This window comes from Pseudopipra pipra, chromosome 7 (assembly GCF_036250125.1).
Source record: "Pseudopipra pipra isolate bDixPip1 chromosome 7, bDixPip1.hap1, whole genome shotgun sequence".
Taxonomy (NCBI): Eukaryota; Metazoa; Chordata; class Aves; order Passeriformes; family Pipridae; genus Pseudopipra; species Pseudopipra pipra.
In genome coordinates, this window is record NC_087555.1 from 38,397,708 (window position 1) to 38,419,198 (window position 21,491).

The 21,491-nt window shown below is 46.3% G+C and overlaps 2 protein-coding genes across 4 annotated transcripts; both read right to left on the reverse strand.

The window, feature by feature from the left end:
- Window positions 1-205: 205 nt before the first annotated feature.
- Window positions 206-5,747, reverse strand: RBM43 (RNA binding motif protein 43). Its single transcript, XM_064661681.1, has 4 exons — window positions 4,887-5,747; window positions 2,497-2,695; window positions 1,940-2,034; window positions 206-1,858 (listed from the first exon to the last, which is right to left on the reverse strand). The coding sequence occupies exons 1-4, from the start codon at window positions 5,328-5,330 to the stop codon at window positions 1,133-1,135; spliced, it is 1,464 nt and encodes a 487-aa protein (XP_064517751.1). The 5' UTR covers window positions 5,331-5,747; the 3' UTR covers window positions 206-1,132.
- A 1,629-nt stretch (window positions 5,748-7,376) lies between these two features.
- On the reverse strand, window positions 7,377-17,322 carry NMI (N-myc and STAT interactor). Of its 3 annotated transcripts, XM_064661682.1 has the most exons (11): window positions 17,079-17,322; window positions 16,888-16,983; window positions 15,774-15,824; window positions 14,235-14,312; window positions 13,781-13,939; window positions 12,639-12,746; window positions 10,992-11,151; window positions 10,388-10,494; window positions 10,084-10,276; window positions 9,333-9,439; window positions 7,377-8,247 (listed from the first exon to the last, which is right to left on the reverse strand). In XM_064661682.1, exons 3-11 carry the CDS (start codon window positions 15,816-15,818, stop codon window positions 7,993-7,995), a joined length of 1,212 nt encoding a protein of 403 aa, XP_064517752.1. In that variant the 5' UTR covers window positions 15,819-15,824; window positions 16,888-16,983; window positions 17,079-17,322; the 3' UTR covers window positions 7,377-7,992. The 3 variants fall into 3 exon arrangements, with proteins under 3 accessions (XP_064517752.1, XP_064517754.1, XP_064517755.1); XM_064661684.1 differs by lacking the exon at window positions 15,774-15,824 and having other exon boundaries at window positions 17,079-17,321; XM_064661685.1 differs by lacking the exons at window positions 15,774-15,824; window positions 16,888-16,983; window positions 17,079-17,322 and adding an exon at window positions 15,337-15,767.
- Window positions 17,323-21,491: the final 4,169 nt, after the last annotated feature.

Genomic DNA, 21,491 nt, shown 5'->3' on the forward strand with positions numbered 1-21,491 from the left:
CCCATTCAGCAAAGCACTTAAGCTCATCATCTTCCTGCTTTGACATAATTTTTAATACACTGGTTTAACAACTTCATCTTCCGTTGGCATAACTGCAACGGATAATCAGTCATGACAAGAAAATGCCTAAAGCATTTCTGGGGCTTCAGGTTTGGGCTTCCAACCAAAAATCTGGGATTTGGTTAAAAGAACACGGACACGGGTGTTTTGTGCAAGTAACTTCTTTAATGGCATAAAACCCTAAAACTTTTCTGCACATCAGACAAAAGTGCTCTGTGTGATTTGACAAAACAGTCTGGACACGCTGATACCACAAAATAAGAGCTATTTTCTAAACTGGTTATATAAAAAAAAAACCTTTGGACCCAAAAAATTGGACCCTTGCAATAGGATATAGAAATAGATTTGCCTAAACAGAACCTGATTCAAAAGTCCAAATGCCCCAGGATTTTCACATCAAACCTTTGGACATTCATGTCTAAATAACATGTTGTCAAGAGATGCTGCAGAAGCCATTACAGCTGGAAAAGAAACATTACTGCTCCCATGAAGACAAACCTGCCTATTTTCTACTGTGAAAACCTCCCCATGCCATATTCTCAGGCCTTTCTCAGGACATGACAAGGCTGTGAATTTAATATGCATTTAGTTCTGTCAGGTGTCAAAGCTCTCTTTGTGCATCTCGGGGACGAGAAGGTTCTCCTGCAGATCCAGGTGACAGGAAAAGGCCCCCACTGCTTTTTGCAGTGGTCACCTGCCTGCACAAAGGAACACACCCTCACTGCAGTGCCTCCCACCAGGTTGGCTGGCCCTGCTTTGTCACCCTCTTGAAAAAAAAATCTCTTTTCTTACCACGTGCTCCCTGCCAGCAAGATGGAATGAGTGTGCATTGAGCCAACACAAGGAAAATGAGGCTGTTTCTGGGTAGAAGAGGCTTGACTTCTTCGGCCTCTGAGCTCATGAGTGAGGCAGAGAGCAATGGTTTCCTGTCCTGAACTTAATCTGGTCTTTGGGGGGAACAGGCCTGTCCACCCTCATGTGCAGAGTTCCCCTCTCAGCCACACAGTGGGAGATCTGCAGTGCCACAATCTGTGTGAGGAGCACAGAGAGCAAAGATCTGAACACTCACCTTCTACCTGGTGAGACTCTTACTGCTCATTTCCTTGGTCAACTCAAAAATGTCTGAAGAAAATCCTATCACCTCAGCGTGGGCATCATGAGGAATGACCAAAACCTGAGGGTAAGAGGATTTTAGCCTTTCACACAGCCATTTGTGTCTCTGCTTTTCATCTCTGGGGCATTCCTTGAAGGAGACCCTTATTTTCCGTAAAATGCTGTGGAGTTTTATGGACTGATCTTCAATTTTCTTTTTGACACTCGATACCTGTCCAGCATCAGCCCTTCCAGCATTCTCCACACACACTGTAGTTATATCACCATCAGTGACAGCAGAAATTGCAACATCATTTTCTTGGAATATCCAGGGAAAGAAGTGCTTCATGTAGTGATATATATCTGTGTCAAGAACAACCACTTGTTTTCCCCCATCTCCATCAGGAACAAAATTCCTCCTCTCCATGGTCCTTCTGTCTTCCTGTAGCCTCCTCCTCAGTCTCTGATGGGATTTACTTTCCTCTCTGTTGTCCTTCTCTGAGAGGGATTTTGCTTTTAGTAAGAGAAAGTCTCTGAGCACTTTGATGGCTGGAAAGGAGCCTTGGACAGCAATCTGCCCGTCGGACTGCAACGGCCCGAAGCGCAAATCCCTGCTCTGCTTTTTCATTTCTTCCACCAGATCTTCTAAAACAAACTGGTCTTTGAAAACAGCCATGTTGAGGACAGATGTGACAGAGCTGAAGACCTGGAATTTCGAATTGGAGAAGTTAAGGAATGGGTCACACAGCAGTGGAAGCAGAAGCAGATGAATTATGCAGGAGCTCACCTTTTCACAGTAAGGGGTCACTCTCAGGGGATAGGGCTGGGACAGCCTCTTGTCTTCCAGTTGATGGTCACCCTTCTTCAGGACACTCTCCACAACTAAAGAGAAAGCCAGAATCACTTGTGGAGCAGCAGAATAACGTGTCACCCCTAGTCTGAGGGAACCCTCAACGTGTTTCCCAACCATTCCCCAAACACACACGCAGGCGGCTCCATCCTCTGACCCAGTATTTTATGTATGAGTCAAAACTGCTCAGGGAGGCAGAAGCCTGTCTCCTCAGAACATCAGCTGGCAGAGATTTATTCTCAAAAGCCTGACTACAAGAATAAAATGCTAGGCATGGTACAAATTTCTTCCTAAAAACCAAACAGAACTCTTTGCTGATGGCTGAGTCGTTACTTCAGCGAGCAGAAATAAAATCCCTAAACTTTGACTGGCTCAAAGGGAGGTTTTAATCCTCCAGTCCATAAAATTCTAGTACTAATACACAGTTTAAAATCATTTGGCTTAGGGCTGATTCTCCAGGGGATGGCTGTACTTTAATAGATTAATCTAAATACCTTCTTGATCTTCAAAGGTTACGTAGGCGACTCCTCTATTCCCTGTGGGATAAGTCACTTCTGCCACGTCTCCACCGTTATTCCTCGACTTTTGGAAGTGGATGGTGAGGATGTCAGCCATGACATCATCCTGCAGAAGGCCATCTGGGACACCAGCAATGACAACTGTCCTTGTGGATTTGGCAGCTCTTCCTGTTGCCTGTGCAGAGGTGGCACATGGTAAATGCAGGGAATACCCGTGACCTGCCGTAGGGATCACCCACATTCATCCCAATCCCTGGAGTGACTCCCCTTCCCTTTGCATTTAGCAAGTTAATTAAAGCTGCTGAATCAGATCTCAGTGCATGCCAGGCTCCCTCAGGCACCCACATCGCTGTGCACTAAAAAATGGCCTTAAATGTAATTTACACCCTCTCAGGATCTTCTGAAAGCGGTAAAAATTAGCACTAAATTCAAGTTTCTCAAGTGGAAGGTCCAGTGTCACACTGATAATGTTGCTTCCTCCAAACCTAACACTCAAAATGTGAAGAGAATGAAAACTGTAATTGCATGGACTGCTCAGTCAGGATTCCTTCCAGAGCGGAAGGGTCAGATTCCGACTGTCCTTACTTGTTAAATTCACAAGACATGGCTCTGGGGTTGTGCTCTGACTCATCTCTCTCCATTTATTAAATGGATAACCTTGTTAAATTGGGAGAACATAATCCCAGTCATCCGAGACTCGCAGTGCATGAAACAACTAACTGCACACATGATTCTCATCAGAGCAAACCCCCAGCACAGCAAACATGAAACCCATCCTAAATAGGCTCTGCAGCCTTGTCTTGCTAAGAGAAGCATATTTTCTTTCCCTTCTTACTACATGGACATAAACAGCAATATTTCACTGGGAATATCAGGGCAAAATCACTGTAAATACTGGAACACTGACTAAATTTAGTAGCAGTTCATTGGCTTTCTGGAAGAAAGGAAATAAATTTAGTATGTCTGAGCTGCCAGTAACTTCAGAGAGACTGGGCTCGAGGTCAGTCACTCTGTGTAAATTCTTTACACTTCTCTTAGTTTTTTTTCTGGACCTGGGCTGCATAAAACATGAGGGCCACAAAGCAGGATGTGTGTCCAAATCCCTGGGGGCCACCACGAGGAGACAGATCCAGCGAGGCTGTGCAACCATGCAAGCTTTTAATTCATAGAGACACCGGGCCTTCTTTTATCACCCATCAAACTTAAAGAGCCAGGAGCTTTAATTATATTAGGCAATTATTTTGGTGGTAATGTTCGTGTGAAAGCAAGTCCCTGCACTAATGAGACAACACGAGGGGAATATAAACATGGTGCTCCCAAGATCCATGCAGGATTTTTCTCACGCTTCCCGAGCTCTCAGCTGCCAGACAGCATCTCACACCTTGCCAGCTGGTGTTTGGGAGCAACACTCGTGCCTGCTATTGGGGTTAGGGAAAAAAAAACCAAAACCACCACGAACGAACCGTGCATTTAGTGCTGAATCGCTCCCGAGATCAGTCCGTGTGGAGCAGCTGTTCCCGGGCAGAAACACCGGGAGGGGCCGCGGGGATGGGCAGGAGGGAGAGGGGCAGGAGCTCTGTTGTGTCAGTAACCGCTGACAACGGGCTCCTGCCTGCGGTTTCCTGGCAAAGCTGCTCCACGGATCATGGACTCACAGACGGGTTTGGGTGGGATCCTTAAAGATCAACCAGTCCCACCTTCCAGTAGCCCAGGTTGCTCCAAGCCCCGTCCATCCTGGCCTTGGACACTTCCAGGGATCCAGGGGCAGCCACAGCTTCTCTGCCCAACCTGGGCCAGGTTCTCTCCATCCTCACAGCCAGGAATTCCTTCCCAATATCCCATCTCTCCCTGCCCTCTGGCAGTGGGAAGCCATTCCCTGTGTCCTGTCCCTCCATCCCTTGTCCCCCGTCCCTCTCCAGCTCTCCTGGAGCCCCTTTAGGCCCTGCAAGGGGCTCTCAGCTCTCCCTGGAGCCTTCTCTTCTCCAGGTGACCCCCCCCAGCTCTCCCAGCCCGTTTCCAGGGCAGAGGGGCTCCAGCCCTCCAGGGACACCTTCCCCAGCCAGGGTTGCTCCAAGCCCCGTCCAGCCCAGCCTTGGTCACGGCGGGAGCTCAGGAATGAGGCCTCACCCACAGCCCTCACAGTTCTCAGTGCTACTGGAAAGGAAAACATCAACACTGCGGGGGGAACTCGGGGCTGCGGCACCTCTGGACACCCACCCGGCACCGTGCGCTGCCACCATCCGCTCGCTCCCCTCCCACTGCCTTCCTTCCCACCCTTTTCCTTCCCTTTTATCCCTGCAGGCGGGAGGAGGCCGCTCTCCACTCACGCTTCGCCGGCCTCGCTCCCCCCGTCCCTCGGTACTTGCCATGGCCGCCGCTCCGCCCGGACGGGGGTCCCGCCGGGAGGAGGTTCCTGCCGGGACGGGGGTCCCGCCGGGAGGAGGGTCCTGCCGGGACGGGGGTCCCGCCGGGAGGAGGTTCCTGCCGGGACGGGGGTCCCGCCGGGAGGAGGGTCCTGCCGGGACGGGGGTCCCGCCGGGAGGAGGCCCAAGAGCTCGGGGAGCTCGGCTCGGGCCTCCCCGGCCCGGGGGGGAAGCGAAAGCGAAAGCGGCAGGGAAGGAGGAGGAGCGGGGGGGCTCCGCCGCCCGCCCTGCGGAGAAACAACCCGCCGAGTTCCGCTGCTCCCGGCGGGAATCCCCGCCAACAGCGGCCTGGGCAACAGCGGCCTGGGCTGGGACACGCGTGGAGAGGGACATGGACAGGGAGAGGGACACACACGGGCAGGGACATGCGCGGCAAAGCACACGCATGGCACAGCACACACATGGCCCAGCACACGCATGGCACAGCACACACGTGGTGAGGCACACGCGTGGCAATGAGGTTCAAGCAGGCCAAGGGCCGGGTCCTGCCCTTTGGCCACAACAACCCCCTGCAGCTGCAGGCTGGGCCAGAGGGGCTGGAGAGCAGCCAGGCAGGAAGGGAGCTGGGAGTGGGGATGGACAGGGAGCTGAACAGGAGCCAGAGTGTGCCCAGGGGGACAAGAGGGCCAATGGATCCTGGCCTGGCTCAGGAACAGGGTGGCCAACAGGGCCAGGGAAGGGATTCCTGCCCTGGACTCAGCGCTGGTGAGGCCACCCCTGGAGTGCTGTGTCCAGCTCTGGGCCCTCAGCTCAGGAAGGACATGGAGGGGCTGGAGCAGGTCCAGAGGAGAGCAACAAGGCTGGGGAAGGGACTGGAGCACAAGTGCTGTGAGGAGAGGCTGAGGGAGCTGGGGGGGCTGTTCAGCCTGGAGAAGAGGAGGCTCAGGGGAGACCTCCTCACTCTGCAACTCCCTGACAGGAGGGGGGAGCCGGGGGGGGGTTGGTCTCTTCTCCCAGGCAATGATCAGCAAGACAAGAGGGCTCGGTCTTAGGCTGTGCCAGGGGAGGTTTAGGTTGGAGATTAGAAAGAATTTCTTTGCAGAGAGGGTGCTCAGCCATTGGAATGGGCTGCCCAGGGAAGTGGTGGATTCTCTGTCCCTGGAAGTTTTTAAGAGTGGCATCAGTGCCATGGGCTGGGAACCACAGCGGGGTTGGATCAAGGGTTGGACTTGATGATCTCGGAGGTCCCTTCCAACCCAGCTGGTTCTATGATTCTGTGAACACACGTGGCAGCACACACACGGCAAAGCACACATATTTCAAAGCACACATATGGCACAGCACACACGTGGTAAAGCACACACATGTCAAAGCACACACATGTCAGCACACACACGGCATGGCACACACATGGCACAGCCCACACATGGCACAGCCAGACATATGTCAAAGCACACATATATCAAGCACACGTGTCACCGACACTGTATTCTTATTTTTCACCATTAAAAGCAGTCACCAGCCTTCGTGTGGCACCACTGCTTTAAACTTTAACAGTGTAATCATCATCATAAACTGTAATTCATCAGGGAGAATTCATCAGCAAGACACTTACACTCATTGCCTTAAAATGTTACTTAAAATGTAATCTTGACTTTAGGTACTTAAAACCTGCAGCTTCTCACTACTCTGCACACTGGGACACCTTATGAGAATTTTACACTTTCTCCTTTTTTAAGGATTTAGTCCTCAGTATTTAACAATGAGGCACAGCTAAAATTCATGACATTTTTTGCCTTCTTCAGGTTTTTCCCCCTTTCTTTTCAGGGTGTCTGATTTTACCAAGTTTTTAAAGTGTGCAGAAGCACATAATCTCCATAAATACTTCAGTACTGCTCTTCTTTTTAATTATTCTTATTATTACTTCCCAATGGTCAGGTAATCAATCCATGCCTTTGCATGCACTAAACAGCAAGAGGTGCTACAGTCACATGTATCTCACTCAATAGTAAATTCAAAATAAACTGCTGCTTGCAGGCTTTTAGTTTCCCTTGTTCAGCTCAGTCTCTTGCCAGCTAAATTTCTCTGGAATAATAATCCCTGAGGTATTTTTTGGGAGCTTGGTGCATTGTCCATTTCCTGCACCCACATGCCAAATACCCTGAAAATAAGTTATTTTCAGTGTTAGACTCAAGTTACTTTGAAATTAAGGTCGTTGTGGCCAAAGCATTTCAGCAAAAGATAAGGAAATGCAGAGTCAGAGGAGGATTTATTTTCCAAGGATGACAGCAGAGAAGGAAAAGCATTTTTCCCTGGAAAACAAATCCTCCTCTGACTCTGCATTTCCCTGTTCCCTCTCTACACACCCTCCCAGAGCCTGGGAGTCAGCAGATCCCTCAGGATGTTTCCCCAGGGTTGTTACAAAACCAGCCTGGTTTAGATAAAGCATCAGCTCGATCCTGGGCTGTAATAGTTTGAAGTAAGAAAAAAACATGGACAAAAATTAGGAAAAATTTAATTGTAGAAACAAATATTTAACCCAAACAATAAAGCAGGTTGTGAATTAGAAGAAGCTCAGCAGCTAAAGGCAGGATTCCTGCCAGGGCATTCCTTTTTAAGTGCAATTCCCTGAGTGGAACTGATGTTTCTGCACTGCCCCTTTCCCTTTTTTCTATTTTAATTCCATTAGTAATTGGATTTGATGAAATTACAGGATTTCTTTCAGGTATTTGAGTTCTGGTGGCCTTCAGCAGCCTCAGCAGAACTGGAGTTGTGTCAGAGCCACCTTCTGAAGATCTGGCACTTCAACAAAGCAGGTCTGTTCCAGGCTTTGGATTGGGATTACACAGGGCTTTTGGATCCAAAATGTAGGAAATCATATATTTATCCCACTTTGGAGTATGTGAACTATATAAAATTTACAAGATACAAAATTAGCAAATTAGATCATCTTAGATGATGTTTCAAGTGTGATAAAGGCTTTCTCTATGTCTTTCATCTGGAAGCCCAAGCAGTGAGTTTTGCTGCCTTTCCATGCAGAGCCTGTGCCATTGCACGAATCAGAAAGGCAGCAATTCCTCTTTTCCAAGGATAAATTTCAAACATAAAATCACAGTTCCCATGCCTCTGATGCAGCAAAAACTTGGAATTTGAGGAGTTCACTCTGAGTTCCTAGGTGGCATTCCTCCTCAAAGCAAACATAAGCTGCTCCCTTTGAGACATATTTGATGTTCTCTATTTCCCCACCGCCGTTACTCGGCTTTTGGAAGTGGATTTCGATCATGTCCTGGATACTTTCCTCATCCTCTTCCACCTCTTGGATTCCTTTCAGCAGGATGGTCTTCTTAGAAACCCCACAGTATGTCTGTGGAGGAAAGGAAAACACGCTGGGATCACACTGCAGGGACTGGCAGGTCTGGGAATTCAATCCCCTGAGCAGGCATGGCTGGGATCTTTGGTTAGGTTAAGATTTTGGATAGTGGGCACTGGAAATAGCAGGAATTCTGAACTCCACCATACACTGCTCTGAAGGGTCTGGAGGGGCCATATGAGGAGTGGCTGAGGGCACTTGGTTGGTTCATCCTGGAGGAGACTGAGGGGAGACTTTTCCCTGTTTGGAGCTCTCGGGGACAGGGTGGGATTGTTGGGGTGTCTGTGCAGGGCCAGCAGTGGGACTGATGAGCCTTGGGGGTCTTTCCCCACTCAGGATATTCCAGGATTCTACTGAGTTCAGTGAATCCAGACTCCTTAACTGGTGTGTCCTACCCTCCTGAACACACCCACACACTGGATTTGGGGATCTCTGATGAGTCCAGAGCATCACCCCATAAAAACCCCTGCCAGGACATGCTCCACACCTGCAAAGCTGCCGTGTCTCCTGCACACACACACTCCAGCCCATGCTTTAATTACAAAGGGCTGATTGTATCCACAATTACATACACAATACTGACTGGATTACCATCTGTTCATAAAGCAAGAGGCAATTTCAGTGAGAACAGGATGAGCATTCTATGGGAACATGATGATAAGCTCTGTGTTACAGGGAGAGGAGTCAGTGTTTGGGCTGAAAGAGTGAATGGAATGAAGGAGCAAATCTTTTTCTGCTGAGACTCTCCTTAGGGAGCAGTGTGACAGGGCTTTGAGGCTTGGAAAACACTGTGTCCATGATTAACCTCCTTCCCAACCACCTTCCTGCCATCCAGCACAGGCATTATGGTGAGTTCTGATACAATTTAATCAAGGCAAGACATGCACACCCTTTAAAATAAATTACAGCTCTCCCACTGCAAAACATGAGATTATGGGCCTGTTGCAGACTCACACTTGCTATTAAGTTGCACAAAGGCCATGACACAAAAGCCCCTGCAGGGCTCAGGACTGAAGATTCTGCCCACAGCTCCTCTTTCCCACCTACTTGTTCTGTTTGCCAGCACTAGATTATTTTACCTGAAAGTTTTTCAAACGTAGGTCGGCATGTGAGGAAACAAAAAGTGTGTAGCAACTTCCATTTGCAGAGAAAGGGTATTTAGGAGATCCCCAAAAGCTGTTGCTGGCTGAAATGGAGAATGAGAAAAAGAAGGGTAAGAGTAATGTAATTTAAACTGTGTTTTATAAGCATCTCAAAGAACGGACTCATCTTTATTACATGGATGTAGAAACTAATACATCATAAAATCATGGAATGTGCTGAGCTGGAAGGGACCCATGAGGATCATCAAGTCCAGCTCACACTTGTAGGTTCTTCATGTGCATTGTGCAAAAAGTTTATTTGGCACAAAAAAAAAAAAAAAGGCAAACCCACGAAATACCCACAAAAGCTTCTGAAATAAATCTAAAGCAGCTGCTCTGAGTGGATGTGGCTCCACTGATCTTCACAGAATTGGGCAATTGTTGTGAAACAAGAGCCAAAATCAAACACATTCCCCTCGTTTTCTTTCTGCAATCTGAGTGTCTGGCAGGGCAAAACAAAAACCAGGGTTTTGACAAAGTTATGAAAGAAATCAAGCTCATAAAGTGTGATCAGGTTATGTTGGATCAAAAAAGGGCTGTGATGAAACACTGCTTTATTTACAGAAGTGTGGGTGAAGCCACATCTTTGAGGGGTCTACTTAACTCCCTCTGGGATGAATTTGCTACATTAACATAGAAAGTAACCCAGAATGGACAATTCTGGGTACCAAAATATTCCATACTCTACCTCCAGGTCTGAGGAATGTAATCACAGCTCTTCTAGACTCATTGTCATAGGTCACATTTTCTATTTCTCCTCCTCCTCCCTTTTGAGTTTTGTAGAAATTCAGCTCTAATTTGTCTCTCATCCAATCTTCAGGAATGGGCAGCTCAGGTATGTTTGAAACGTTGATCTTCCTTCCAGAAACAGTGACGTGGAGCTAAAAATAGAAATTTTCGGTGCACTTTGTGACTGAAAACGCTGAAAAAAAAGCAAACCCAAAGGTTTCTAAGAACTCCTATTTTTGTAGCTTCATATTTCACTTGTTTACCTCAAATTTGACTCCCATGTCAAGTGGAACAGGCAGCACTCTCACATCTACTTTGTTGTTGTCCAGGTTCACAGTCTGCTTCCCCTTTTTTATCAGTCTCTGGGCAACTAAGGAAAATCAGACATGAAAAGCCCTGTTCAATCATTGTAAAACCAAAACTATTCCCCAGTCTCTTAAGCAAAATGTCCTTTGGCATCAATAAAGAAGAAATAAATAACAATTAGGCAACCAGATCCCACTATCCATATCTTCCATAAAGTCTCCCTGGTTACAGGCAAAATATTATAATGTATTAATTATAATTAATTATATTATATATACTATTAATTATAAGTGATTATAATGTATTAATATTAATGAACAAGAAATAACACAAATAATAATAAATATATGATAACAGATATAAATAATATATATATAAATATATTGTGAGGGGTATAGAATAGTAAAACTTTTGTGCTGTCAAAAGATGCTCTTATTGTGTAAAATATTAATACTGGACTTCTCCCCTTTCATTCCAAATATCCCTGGATGAAAACCACATCACAGCCAGGTGAAATACATCAGCAACATTGACTTTTCTAATTAAAAATGTGCATCATACCTTCTTCATCTTCAAAAGTCAGCAGTGCCTGGTTCTGGTTCAGCCTGAAGGGGATCTTTACATTTGCATCAAAAACACAGTGAGTGTCCATATCTGCACAATCGCTCATGCCTTCCATGTGGCTGAACTTCAGTTTCATTCCTGCCACCTTTTTCTGAAGCTAAAATGTCAGAATTGAGAGAGGGAATAGAATGATTTCTGTAGCTTACTGCAGAACAGAAGGAGAATGGTAATTCTTCCTCGAAATGCTACATATATTTTGTTTTTTTTTTTAAATTTTTGTCAGTTGGGTGGTTTTTTTCCCTTTTATTAACTCTGAACTTAAAATTGACTTTACACAGTGAAAATTCCTTTGCAGTGCACAGGGATTCCCACCTGCAGAAGCAGAATCCTTGGGGCATTTAAAAGATGTAAAATACAAGTATCAGTGTCCTGGTGTTGCCATTTCTTTTCTCCCAGTTGCATCACTGCTCTGCAGCAATGGGAGAGCTGGGCTGCTGGAAGGTTCCCTGCTCAGCACAGGGAGTTGGAATGAGAGGAGCTTTAAGGTCCCTTCCAACCCAAACCAGTCTGGGATTCCATAATTCTTGGCCATTTGCTAATAAACAGCCTTTTGTGTTGCCATCTTGGCAAAATAGGTAAGAATACAGAAATATTTTACAACTAGGAGGGGATAAATTGTTCCTGAAAATGTTGGTTAGAAGAGGCTGCTTTGATGGACTTGAGGGAGTTTCACATTAATTTTTTTTCCCCTTCATGTAATTATTTCAAAATAAAACCCTGTGTAGAAGAAAAATACTGGTTGTGTCAGGATAAAATAACCAGAATAATTAAAGCATTCCTGGCAATTATCTCCAAACCCATCTTATCTATGAACCTGCTTCTTTCCATTCCCTCTATTGCCAAGGGAAAGGGAGACACTCTTCCTAAAGATAATTCCAGCACTGGGAATAGGTGCCTGGTCCCACTGAATCTCCTTCCAGAGGAGCTTTGTCCTGTCCAAAGACTCCACAGCGAATTTAGGAGGCTGGACTTAACTGAAATCTCTTAAACTTATATATGTAATTTAGAAAGCTAAAACCTAATAGTGTAATATTGTTAACAAATGATCAGAGTTTTCATTTTACTGTAAATTCCCCAAAATAATTTTATTTCCTCCAATTTGGGATGAAAACGGGTCTTTAAAAGCTGGAATTTCCACAAGAGAAATTCCAATTTCGGAATTCTCCAGGGTTTGAAGCAGCTTCACCACAAGACACTGAGTTTAAATCTACTCAGCATCACAAATATTTATCTGGCTGCAAACTGAGTTATTGATGAGAGGTGTAATTTATGTAACATGAGATGTAATCACGTAATAAGAGATGTATTTATGTAATATGAGAGAGACTGTAATCAAGTCAAGGTCAATAAAAGCTAAAATAAATGCTATATTTGCCATATAATGGCAAATGTATTTATACATTTCAGTCATATAATGACTTATTAAGTCATACAATGACTTATTCCCTTTCCTCCATCCTCTTGTCCCTGGGGATGGAACGAGATGAGCTTTAAGGTCACTTCTGACCCAAACCATTCCATGATTCTGTGTAAATAAAAATCTGCCCTTCTAAAAGATGAATGTAAAAATATTTCCAGGTTTACCTGAGTACTCTGTGCCTGCACTGAACTTAGTTCTTCAAGTTCCTTGTTGAGCTTTTCAATGTCTTTCTTCAGCTCAGCGTTTTCTCTGTACAGCTGATGGAGTTGGTCCTGCAGCCCAAAAAGCAGGAAATGCAAAATCAAACACAGAAATAAAGGCAAAAATAGAGTTCAGCAAAATCTGGACAGCTTCTGACACGCTGCTGCTCTTCCCTCTTTATGTTCTTCAGCAAGGAAGAGGGATGACCTCTCCTTCCTCCACACCAGTGAATCCTACTTGGGCACAAAGCCCCTGGAACCAAATCCAGGAATTCCTGGACAGGGAACACGACAGAATGAGAAGGAAACACAGCAGATGTTGTCAGCTCCAGCCATCCCCAATTAGAAGGTGGCTCCTTTAAAGTCATCAACCACTGGAGACATCCAGAGCAGTTCCCACCAGCTGAAGACAAGTTAAAACAAAAGCCAGATGATGAGAACGACCTTTTCTGGGTATAAAATCCAAACATTTGAGATTTAAGAGATGAAAGAACCAAACCCAACTTTCAGGTCATGTTGACCTGAATGTACTTAACCTATTAATTATATTTTAATAGTTTGTAATATTGGATTTCTTATCAGTGATCTACAGGTCAAACCAAACCTCCCCCGAATCACCTCCTCTGTCAGCCTATGGAATCTTCTCCTGCACCATGGGAATATTGAGGGAATGAACCAATTACCTCTAGAAACAACTAGTTCAAAAAAGAAAAGCCCCCCTCAAACAGGTCTTGCCCAGCTCACTGTCACTTAAGAAATGCTGATCCCTTGGGTGCTGTAACCTCTTATAAAACAGAGAGCAGTGCAATCAACTCATTCCATTTTATCCACACCACATAGAACTGAAGCTCAACGTGGAGAATCTTGGAAGAGGAACACTGGTTTTGTCACTTTTCACCCACACAAGATAGACTTTATTTTGTTGCACTGTTTTTTAACCTGCCAGTGAAAAAGCTAATGTGTGGGGAAAAAATGTGGAGAACATTCTAGTTGTACATTCCACAAACTGGCAAAGCCATTTAAGCTGGAAAGAAAATATTACTCCTCTTTTCTCTAATCAACAGCTCCTTCACAACCCCTCAAAATCCTAACAGCCTTTTCCATACCTCAAGGGTGTCCCTATATATAATACTGTCCTTCTGATCATTCTCCTGCAAGCCTTTCAGCTTCATCAGCTCCTCCTGTGCATTAGCACACTCTTCCTCAGCACATGCATTGGAGAAAAGAAGGTCAGCTTTTAGGTTTTCAGCTTCCACAACTCTTTCCTGGGTAGCAAGAAGAAAAAAAGATTTTAATTTCTTTTTTTTTTTTTTGTCCTCTATGGGAACAAACAAAACCTTGAGCGAGCCCTTTGTGTTTATTTATTTTTAACACTTTGGGTAAATATTAGGCTTGCAAGAGTAGTTACCACTGAGATCAACACAAGCATTGAAAGAAAAATAGAGAACACGTTAAACATGTTATAACCAAGGGGGGGGTTGATTTGGTTTTAGAAGGATGGATTAAAAGCCTTTATCTTTGAGCTAATTACCACCATTCCATGTGTTCTACAGAACTTGCCTTCCATGCCTTCAGTTCTTCCTTAAGTTTTTGCATGTTCTCCTCCTCTGGCCCAGAAGGATCGGGGGTTACCATCTCCTGCAAAGAAAAAGAGGCACACGCTGGTTCTCCCCTTCCCACATCAAACAAATGAGTCTTCAAAAACAGAAATAAACTCTGCAGCTGGATGGAGCATTTTGCCACAGCAGTGCCCAATCAAAATCCAAAGTATTTTGCCATTTCTCTCTAATTGTGCAGGCAAGAGATGTGGGGAGTCAAATATTCCATGATTAAATCTTCCTAGAACCTCCAGAGGAGAGCACATACCACATAATTTACCAAAAAAAAAAAAAAATCATTCACTTAGGCCTAATTATTGGACTATTTTAATGGCTGGGCAGACAAACATCTAAGAAAATGTGGATTACTGGTCACTCATTATTATTTGCTAACTATCCAACTGCAAATATCCACAGGGTAATATTTGGATAATTAATAAAAGCAAGTTGTCTTCGTGTTCTTCCACACAGAACCAAGGCCCTTGAACCCACAAATGTTTGGCTCTGTGCTTTCTCAGCAGTTCCTCAAAGAAAATGTGTAAATAAGGAAAATAAATGTCAAAATGGGATTCTTCCAAGAGCAAGGAGATTGGAAAATAAAAGGTAATATTAAGGAAGGTGATAAAAGAACCATTTCAGAATGGAAGTACATCAGGGCAGAAGTTCACAAGCACAGGGAAACTACAATGGGATAAAGCCCAAAAAGACAGAAAATATTCTTTGTTCTGTTTTGTTTCTATGGCTGCAACATTCTGCAGAAGATAAAAAAAATCCAAAGAGATCCACTGAAACAATCCCTCCCTTTTACTTAAAATTACGTAAAACCTGAACAGGAACCATGAACTTTAGGCATGGAAAAGGTCTAAATTAGATAATCTTGTGAACTCTCTTGGTGATGCTGGGTATTTCCTAAAGACAACAAAACAGAAAGTGTTTTTTCTGCTCCTTTGTCCAGTTTCAAATGCCTGTTAAGCAACAGGGGAATGCCCATCTGTGTGTTACTTCAAACTGGGAAAATATTCCTTCACTCGAGGGATTGAGTGCAGGAAAGCAGGAGGATGCACCTGCCAACAGCTGGAAGCTGGTAAGAAAAAGGACTCCTGTTTTTTACTGAAATATTATCTAAGACAACAGTTTTCAGCCTGAAAAAAAAAATGAAAAAAATTAGCAAGAAAGCAAAAGAAATCCCAGGGAAAGTCCCATCCAAACACATGTGCACTGCTGGAATCGAATCAAGGGAGTCCCCAGGAAAAAGGAAATTCCCCTGAAAAACCTCCACAAAGAGATGAGCAAGAGAGGCAGGACAGGGAAGTTCTAACAGGATCTGGAATGCAGAGACTTTGGAATGAGACTCTCCCTAAGGAAAAAGGAGGTGAGAATGAGCAATGTCCCAGGTACTAAAGGGTGGAGGAAGGTGAGACAGACTTAGCAGTCCTAGAACAAACCTTCATGCAGAGATACATATCAAATACACATTTTATTCCCATCAGGAAATACTCACAAAACCATTGTCTCTTAGAGGTAGTGGGGGGCTTGTCAAATCCATTGAAACCTGAGGGACCAGGAGGAAAAAAAATGACAACATTGGGTGTTTTGTTTGGTGTTCTTTTTGCAACAGCGTATCAGGAAAGAACACCAGAAGCTGTGCTGAGCTAGAAGAACTTTTAAATGTATCATTTTACAGGCAGAAGTGATAGATAATGGATATCTGAAGCCTCTTTCCTTCCTAAGCATAAAGAGAGACGGATGTCAGGAATTCTGCAGTGAACAATTCAACTTTTCTGTTCTAAATCTCCTTTATGCTACTTTTGTGCTGTTACACACATGGTAACATCCTCTGTGTTCTGGGCTTGAGAACCTGGAGAAAAAAAGGCTCTGGGGAGGCCTGAGAGCCCCTTCCAGGGCCTAAAGGGGCTCCTGGAGAGCTGGAGAGGGACTGGGGACAAGGGATGGAGGGACAGGACACAGGGAATGGCTTCCCACTGCCAGAGGGCAGGGAGAGATGGGATATTGGGAAGGAATTCCTGGCTGGGAGGGTGGGGAGGCCCTGGCACAGGTTGGGCAGAGAAGCTGTGGCTGCCCCTGGATCCCTGGAAGTGTCCAAGGCCAGGTTGGATGGGGCTTGGAGCAACCTGGGCTGGTGGAAGGTGTCCCTGCCCATGGCAGGGGGTGGCACTGGATGGGCTTTAAGATCCCTTCCCACCCAAACCAGTCTGGGGTCCTATGAAACCTGCTTAACGCAAATGAAAACGCTTTTACACAGTGGATATTGTAGAATCTGGAATCTACCGCCACAACATTTTGTGGAGGCAGATAAAAAGGGACTTAGAGGAGTTCATGGGCCACTCATCCAGATCTGATTCCAAGGTGCACAGGCTGCCAGGCAAATCCAGCCTGTGGATGCCAGGGCACGGCAAGGTTGGACATCCTTATACTACGTTTAGAAGAACCACAGGTTGATGCCCTTAGATTAAGGTTAGAAACCCCCCAGGTTGGACACTGAGCAGTGCCGGCACCCCAGAAGGTGCAGCCCAACATCCCGACCCATCCAGGCATTCCTGAGGCGAATCCTCCCCTTGGTTCAGACCCGCCGCCGCCGAACCTGCTCCACTCACCAGCGGGGCTTGAAATCGAGTTAACCGCTCCAGAAATCCCTTCCCCGGTTTTGGATCGAGCAACCAAAACTCACGGACTTCTTTCTGTTCCGCTTCCTGAAAAAGAGGAAGCGAGTGAAAGGGTAAATGAACAACATCTTCCCTTGGCTTCTCCGCGTCCCCTGCGCCCCGGGGGCTCCATCGCCGCTCACCTCGCGGGTGGGACCCACAGACACCGGCCCCGGGCTGAGGGCGCACCCCGGGGGTTCCCCGGCTCCCCAGAGCCCTCCGAGCACTGCCCAGACCTCTCCTTTCGCTTTCGCTTTCGCTTTCCCGCCGGCGAAGGAGGAGCCGGAGCCGGCCCGGCCCCGTCACAGTCCCGGGGGCCCGGAGGGGACGCGCGGGGCAGCTCCGCTCCCTCCCACAGCCGTGAGGGAGGCGGCGCCGGCCCCGCCGGCCCTCGGCCGAGCCCTGCAGGGGCCCCAGGACACGGGGGGAAAAAAAGGGTGGAGAAAATGGGGAAATCCCGGGAAAAGGCGGGGAGCGGGAGGGCTGGGAAAGGCGCCCTAGGGGAGGGCGTGAGGGCGGCGGGCGCGGCCATCGCCTCACGGCCGTCCCCTCCTGGAGCCTCCCGCCCTTTTCTGCGAAATAAAGTGACACAGACTCGACGTCCTCAAGCGGAATTTTAATTTATTTTTATTTATTTATTATGCGTTTGGAATTCTCTGGGATTATGTTTGGATTATGTGGCAAAAGGCGTCAAACGTCCCCTCCGTGACACACAGACCTTGCGGCAGATGGAGATGCCGCATTCCAAAAAAGCTAATTTATAGAAAAACTCTGGAAAACCAAGTGTCAGGTTTTGCCACCTAAATGTGACCTCTAAAGGGATTTCAGGGGGGAAAAAAAATCCACTTTGATTTCAGTGATGATCCGTTTGAGGAAGAGAAAGTTCTGGTCCTCCTTGAAGGGGGGGTAAAAGGCTGGAGAGGGACTGGGGACAAGGGATGGAGGGACAGGACACAGGGAATGGCTTCCCACTGCCAGAGGGCAGGGAGAGATGGCATAGTGGGAAGGAATTCCTGGCTGGGAGGCCCTGGCACAGGTTGCCCAGAGAAGCTGTGGCTGCCCCTGGATCCCTGGAAGTGTCCAAGGCCAGGTTGGACAGGGCTTGGAGCAACCTGGGCTGGTGGAAGGTGTCCCTGCCCGTGGCAGGAGTTGGACTGGATGGGCTTTAAGGTCCCTTCCAACCCAAACTATTCCAGGATTCTGTGTAGATAATTAAAGGAAAGAGTCCACATCCTAGGCCAAGAAAAAAATGAAGTATATTGTTTTCAGGTTTCCTTTCAAATCAAGCTGATGGATTTTTTTAAATCTTACCCTCAAAATTGCAAACAGACTTGTACTCATTGGTCCAAGTGTTTTGTATGGGTTGCAGTCAAGCATCACTGACTGCTCAAGAAATTAATCCTCAGAAATTCAAAATATGCCAAATAGCGGGGGAAAGAGTGGACGCTGACTTTGTCACTTAGCAGATGTGGAACTCTACTTCCAGTGAAAAGCAGGAGGTCTGTGCTGGATAAAGATTTTTAGAACTTTTTCTCTACAAAGGGAATCTTGGATTGTGCCCTGCTTCTGTGGCAATCACCTCATGCCACTGAATTCAGAGGGAGTTTTACCCACAGCGTAATTATGATGGCAGTTTCAAATATCCTTGTCTGCTTTTTAAGATAAGTGGCTGAACCTCTGACCCTGTATTTGAGGGTTTATAATTATTGTTGTTGTTATTATTTCCTGCCTTGACAATGGATAACTGTGTTTACTATTGCTTTGTAAACACCAAGTCGGTTACTAATGAGTAAAAGGGAGAGGTTTAGCTGGAATAGCCAGGGAGGAGGAGGTGATTATGTTATGACCTAAGTACAGCAGAGTTCAGATTGAAATGTCAGAGTGGCAGGCGGTTCTCCAGTGACCTTGGTCACGTTGGGAAGTCTCAGCTGGTCTGGAAGAGCCATGTTTCTCCAAACTCCAGGGAATGAGCAGTGCCAATGTGGTTACATGGCCCCCTCTGGGATTAGAGCTGAACAATGTGTTTGTGCTTGTTTGGTGAAGGAGGTTTATTGGAGATGCTGAACTGGGCTGAGTTCCTTAACAGAAATGGAGTTGACTTGGAGTTGATATCCTAATGGATTTCTGTGTGCTGTGGATTTATATAGTGTTAACCACATGTGAATCAGAGTAAAGGGAAAACCGTGGATTTCATAACTCAGAGGAGTTTAGCTGAAGGGGAAAATTGAGGAGTAAAATACAGCATGGAGTACAAGAAGCTCTAAAACCCCCAGGATTTCTCTGAGCAGTCTGCATTGATTCCAAACTTGCTTTTCAGGAGCCTGAAAAACTCTTGGTGAGCCCAGGAACCCGAACTGGAAACTTCAAAATAAAATCATGATTAGGATTCATCTACAGGAAGAAATACTCTGATGAAGCTGGAGGGAAGTTTACAGCCATAAGGTACCTTTTGTTGGTACCAAAACTATTTGACCACAGCTCAGTTTATGGACAGAAACTGTTAAGAATATCATGGCATTACCTTCAGAGGGAGACAAGTTGGGGTTTTTTAAAGTTAGAACAGATTTGAAGAGGGAAGTAAATGCAACTTAAGTGCTTAGATCATACCTGTCATAAAGAAAACCAGAGAGGTGTCCTGATGGCACATTTGGGACTTTTATACTCCAACAGAATCACTTTCCATGGCTATCCAGCTTATTTTGTGCTTTCTTTCAGAACCTGCCCAACAGAGGCTGGTGGTGCCTTCCCTGCTTTGTCTTCAGGATTTGCAGAGTCTGGGAAATGCTCCAGGCTTTTGTAGCTTATTAGTGCCTGGGGAAAAGGGAATAAGATTCCAGGTTCTTTAAGGACCTGGGAACTATCACACAATTAGGGTACAGTCATATTCCCGTTTATCAGTGCTTTTTTTCCCTGTGTTCTCTGGGAAGTTTTCAGCCATTCCAAAAGAGAGCACAGAGACTTCATGTTCCAGAACAACCAGTATCCTGTGCTCAGAGCAACTGGCAGAAAGGGGTTTGACCTCACCACCCAGTTGTCCCAATCCTTTGTGTTTTGTCCAGGAGTTAGCCTAAAGGGAATGATGCTCACTGTTCCACCTCCCATCCTTAGTGATCCCTACTGATATATTGGGAAAATAACACCCTACAAACCTCAACAACGAAATCAGAGGTTGTTCTGAGGAACAGCTCAGAATCTTACATTTATTATATTCTCAGGAGCTGTGGGTGATGTCTTATGCCTCAAAAAGCAGCATCCAAAATCCTCATGATGGTAGTTCTGAGATCCCAAAGTCTGTAGCTCATTGGACTTGATGTCAACGAGACACCAACAACACGTGGTTGTCCTACCCTTCATTTCCCTATTTCTCCTGCATCCTGAGTGTTTTTGTAGCCATGTGGCAAACTAGACTGGGAAATGAACCAGCTTAAAAACCAGTCCTGACTAAATCTGGTTTTAGCTGGCTCATTTGTCCAGTCCAGCTCATCCTGTGCCAGCCCAGGGGGGGAAGAACAACTTCCCTCAGTGGTGCTGCCAGCAGGACAGGGCTTAAAGCACCTGCCAAAACCCAGCCTCAGCACAGGTCCCTGATGTTGTTTCAAGGGCCCCACACTGTGGGCAGCACAAACACAGCCCTTTTTCAGTCCTTTTTTTCTTTTCTCTAGCAAGGCAAGAGAGAAGAAAATTCCACCTGCCAAGGGACATCCAGCACACTCAGTTTAGGTATCAAATCCCTGCCCCACGGGAATGTGTCTGTTCCAACACAAGCAGAATTATGGAATAAAGGCTCTATCCCAATGTACATCCTTCACAGGAGGGATTCTGACACGTCTCCAGCAGGAGCTGGGGAGGTTCCAGGCTCCCTGGGCTGTGTGTCCCAGGAGGCAGAGCTGAGGCAATGCCCTGGGCCAGGACACAGCTCCAGCACAGCCATGGAAAGCAAACAAAGAGCAGGGAATCAGCTGAGCTCGTTGTTAGGCTGCAATCCCATCCTGTTCCCTGGCTGTAAATCACTGCATGGTAATGAAATGCTCCTCTCAAACAGCACTGCCAGTGGTGCAGGGAGGGTGAATTCCAAGGACAGGCCAGTTTGTGCTGGGAAGACGTAAGTGAGAGGGAAGGGAGAGGAGCAGGGAGGGTGTGGAGATGTGCCTGAGCAGAGTATTATTCTGTGCCTTTATTTTGTGTGATGAATGAACAGAAATCAGTTGTTTATATTCCTCAGGAATAAAAAATGTTGCTTCAGGTGCGTCCCAAGCTCGTGGTAAAGGCTGTAACAGGGCTAAAGAGTTTTTTTGGCCTCTCCCTGGCCTCAATGATGGCCTGAAATTGTCCATATGGAAAAATAGTTCCCATATGGAAGTGGTGCATCCAGGTCTGGGGGCCTCAACACAAGAAAGACATGGAGCTGCTGGAGCAAGTCCAGAGGCCACGGGGATGCTGCCAGGGCTGGAGCCCCTCTGCTCTGGAGCCAGGCTGGGAGAGCTGGGGGGGTTCACCTGGAGAAGAGAAGGATCCAGGGAGAGCTGAGAGCCCCTTGCAGGGCCTGAAGGGGCTCC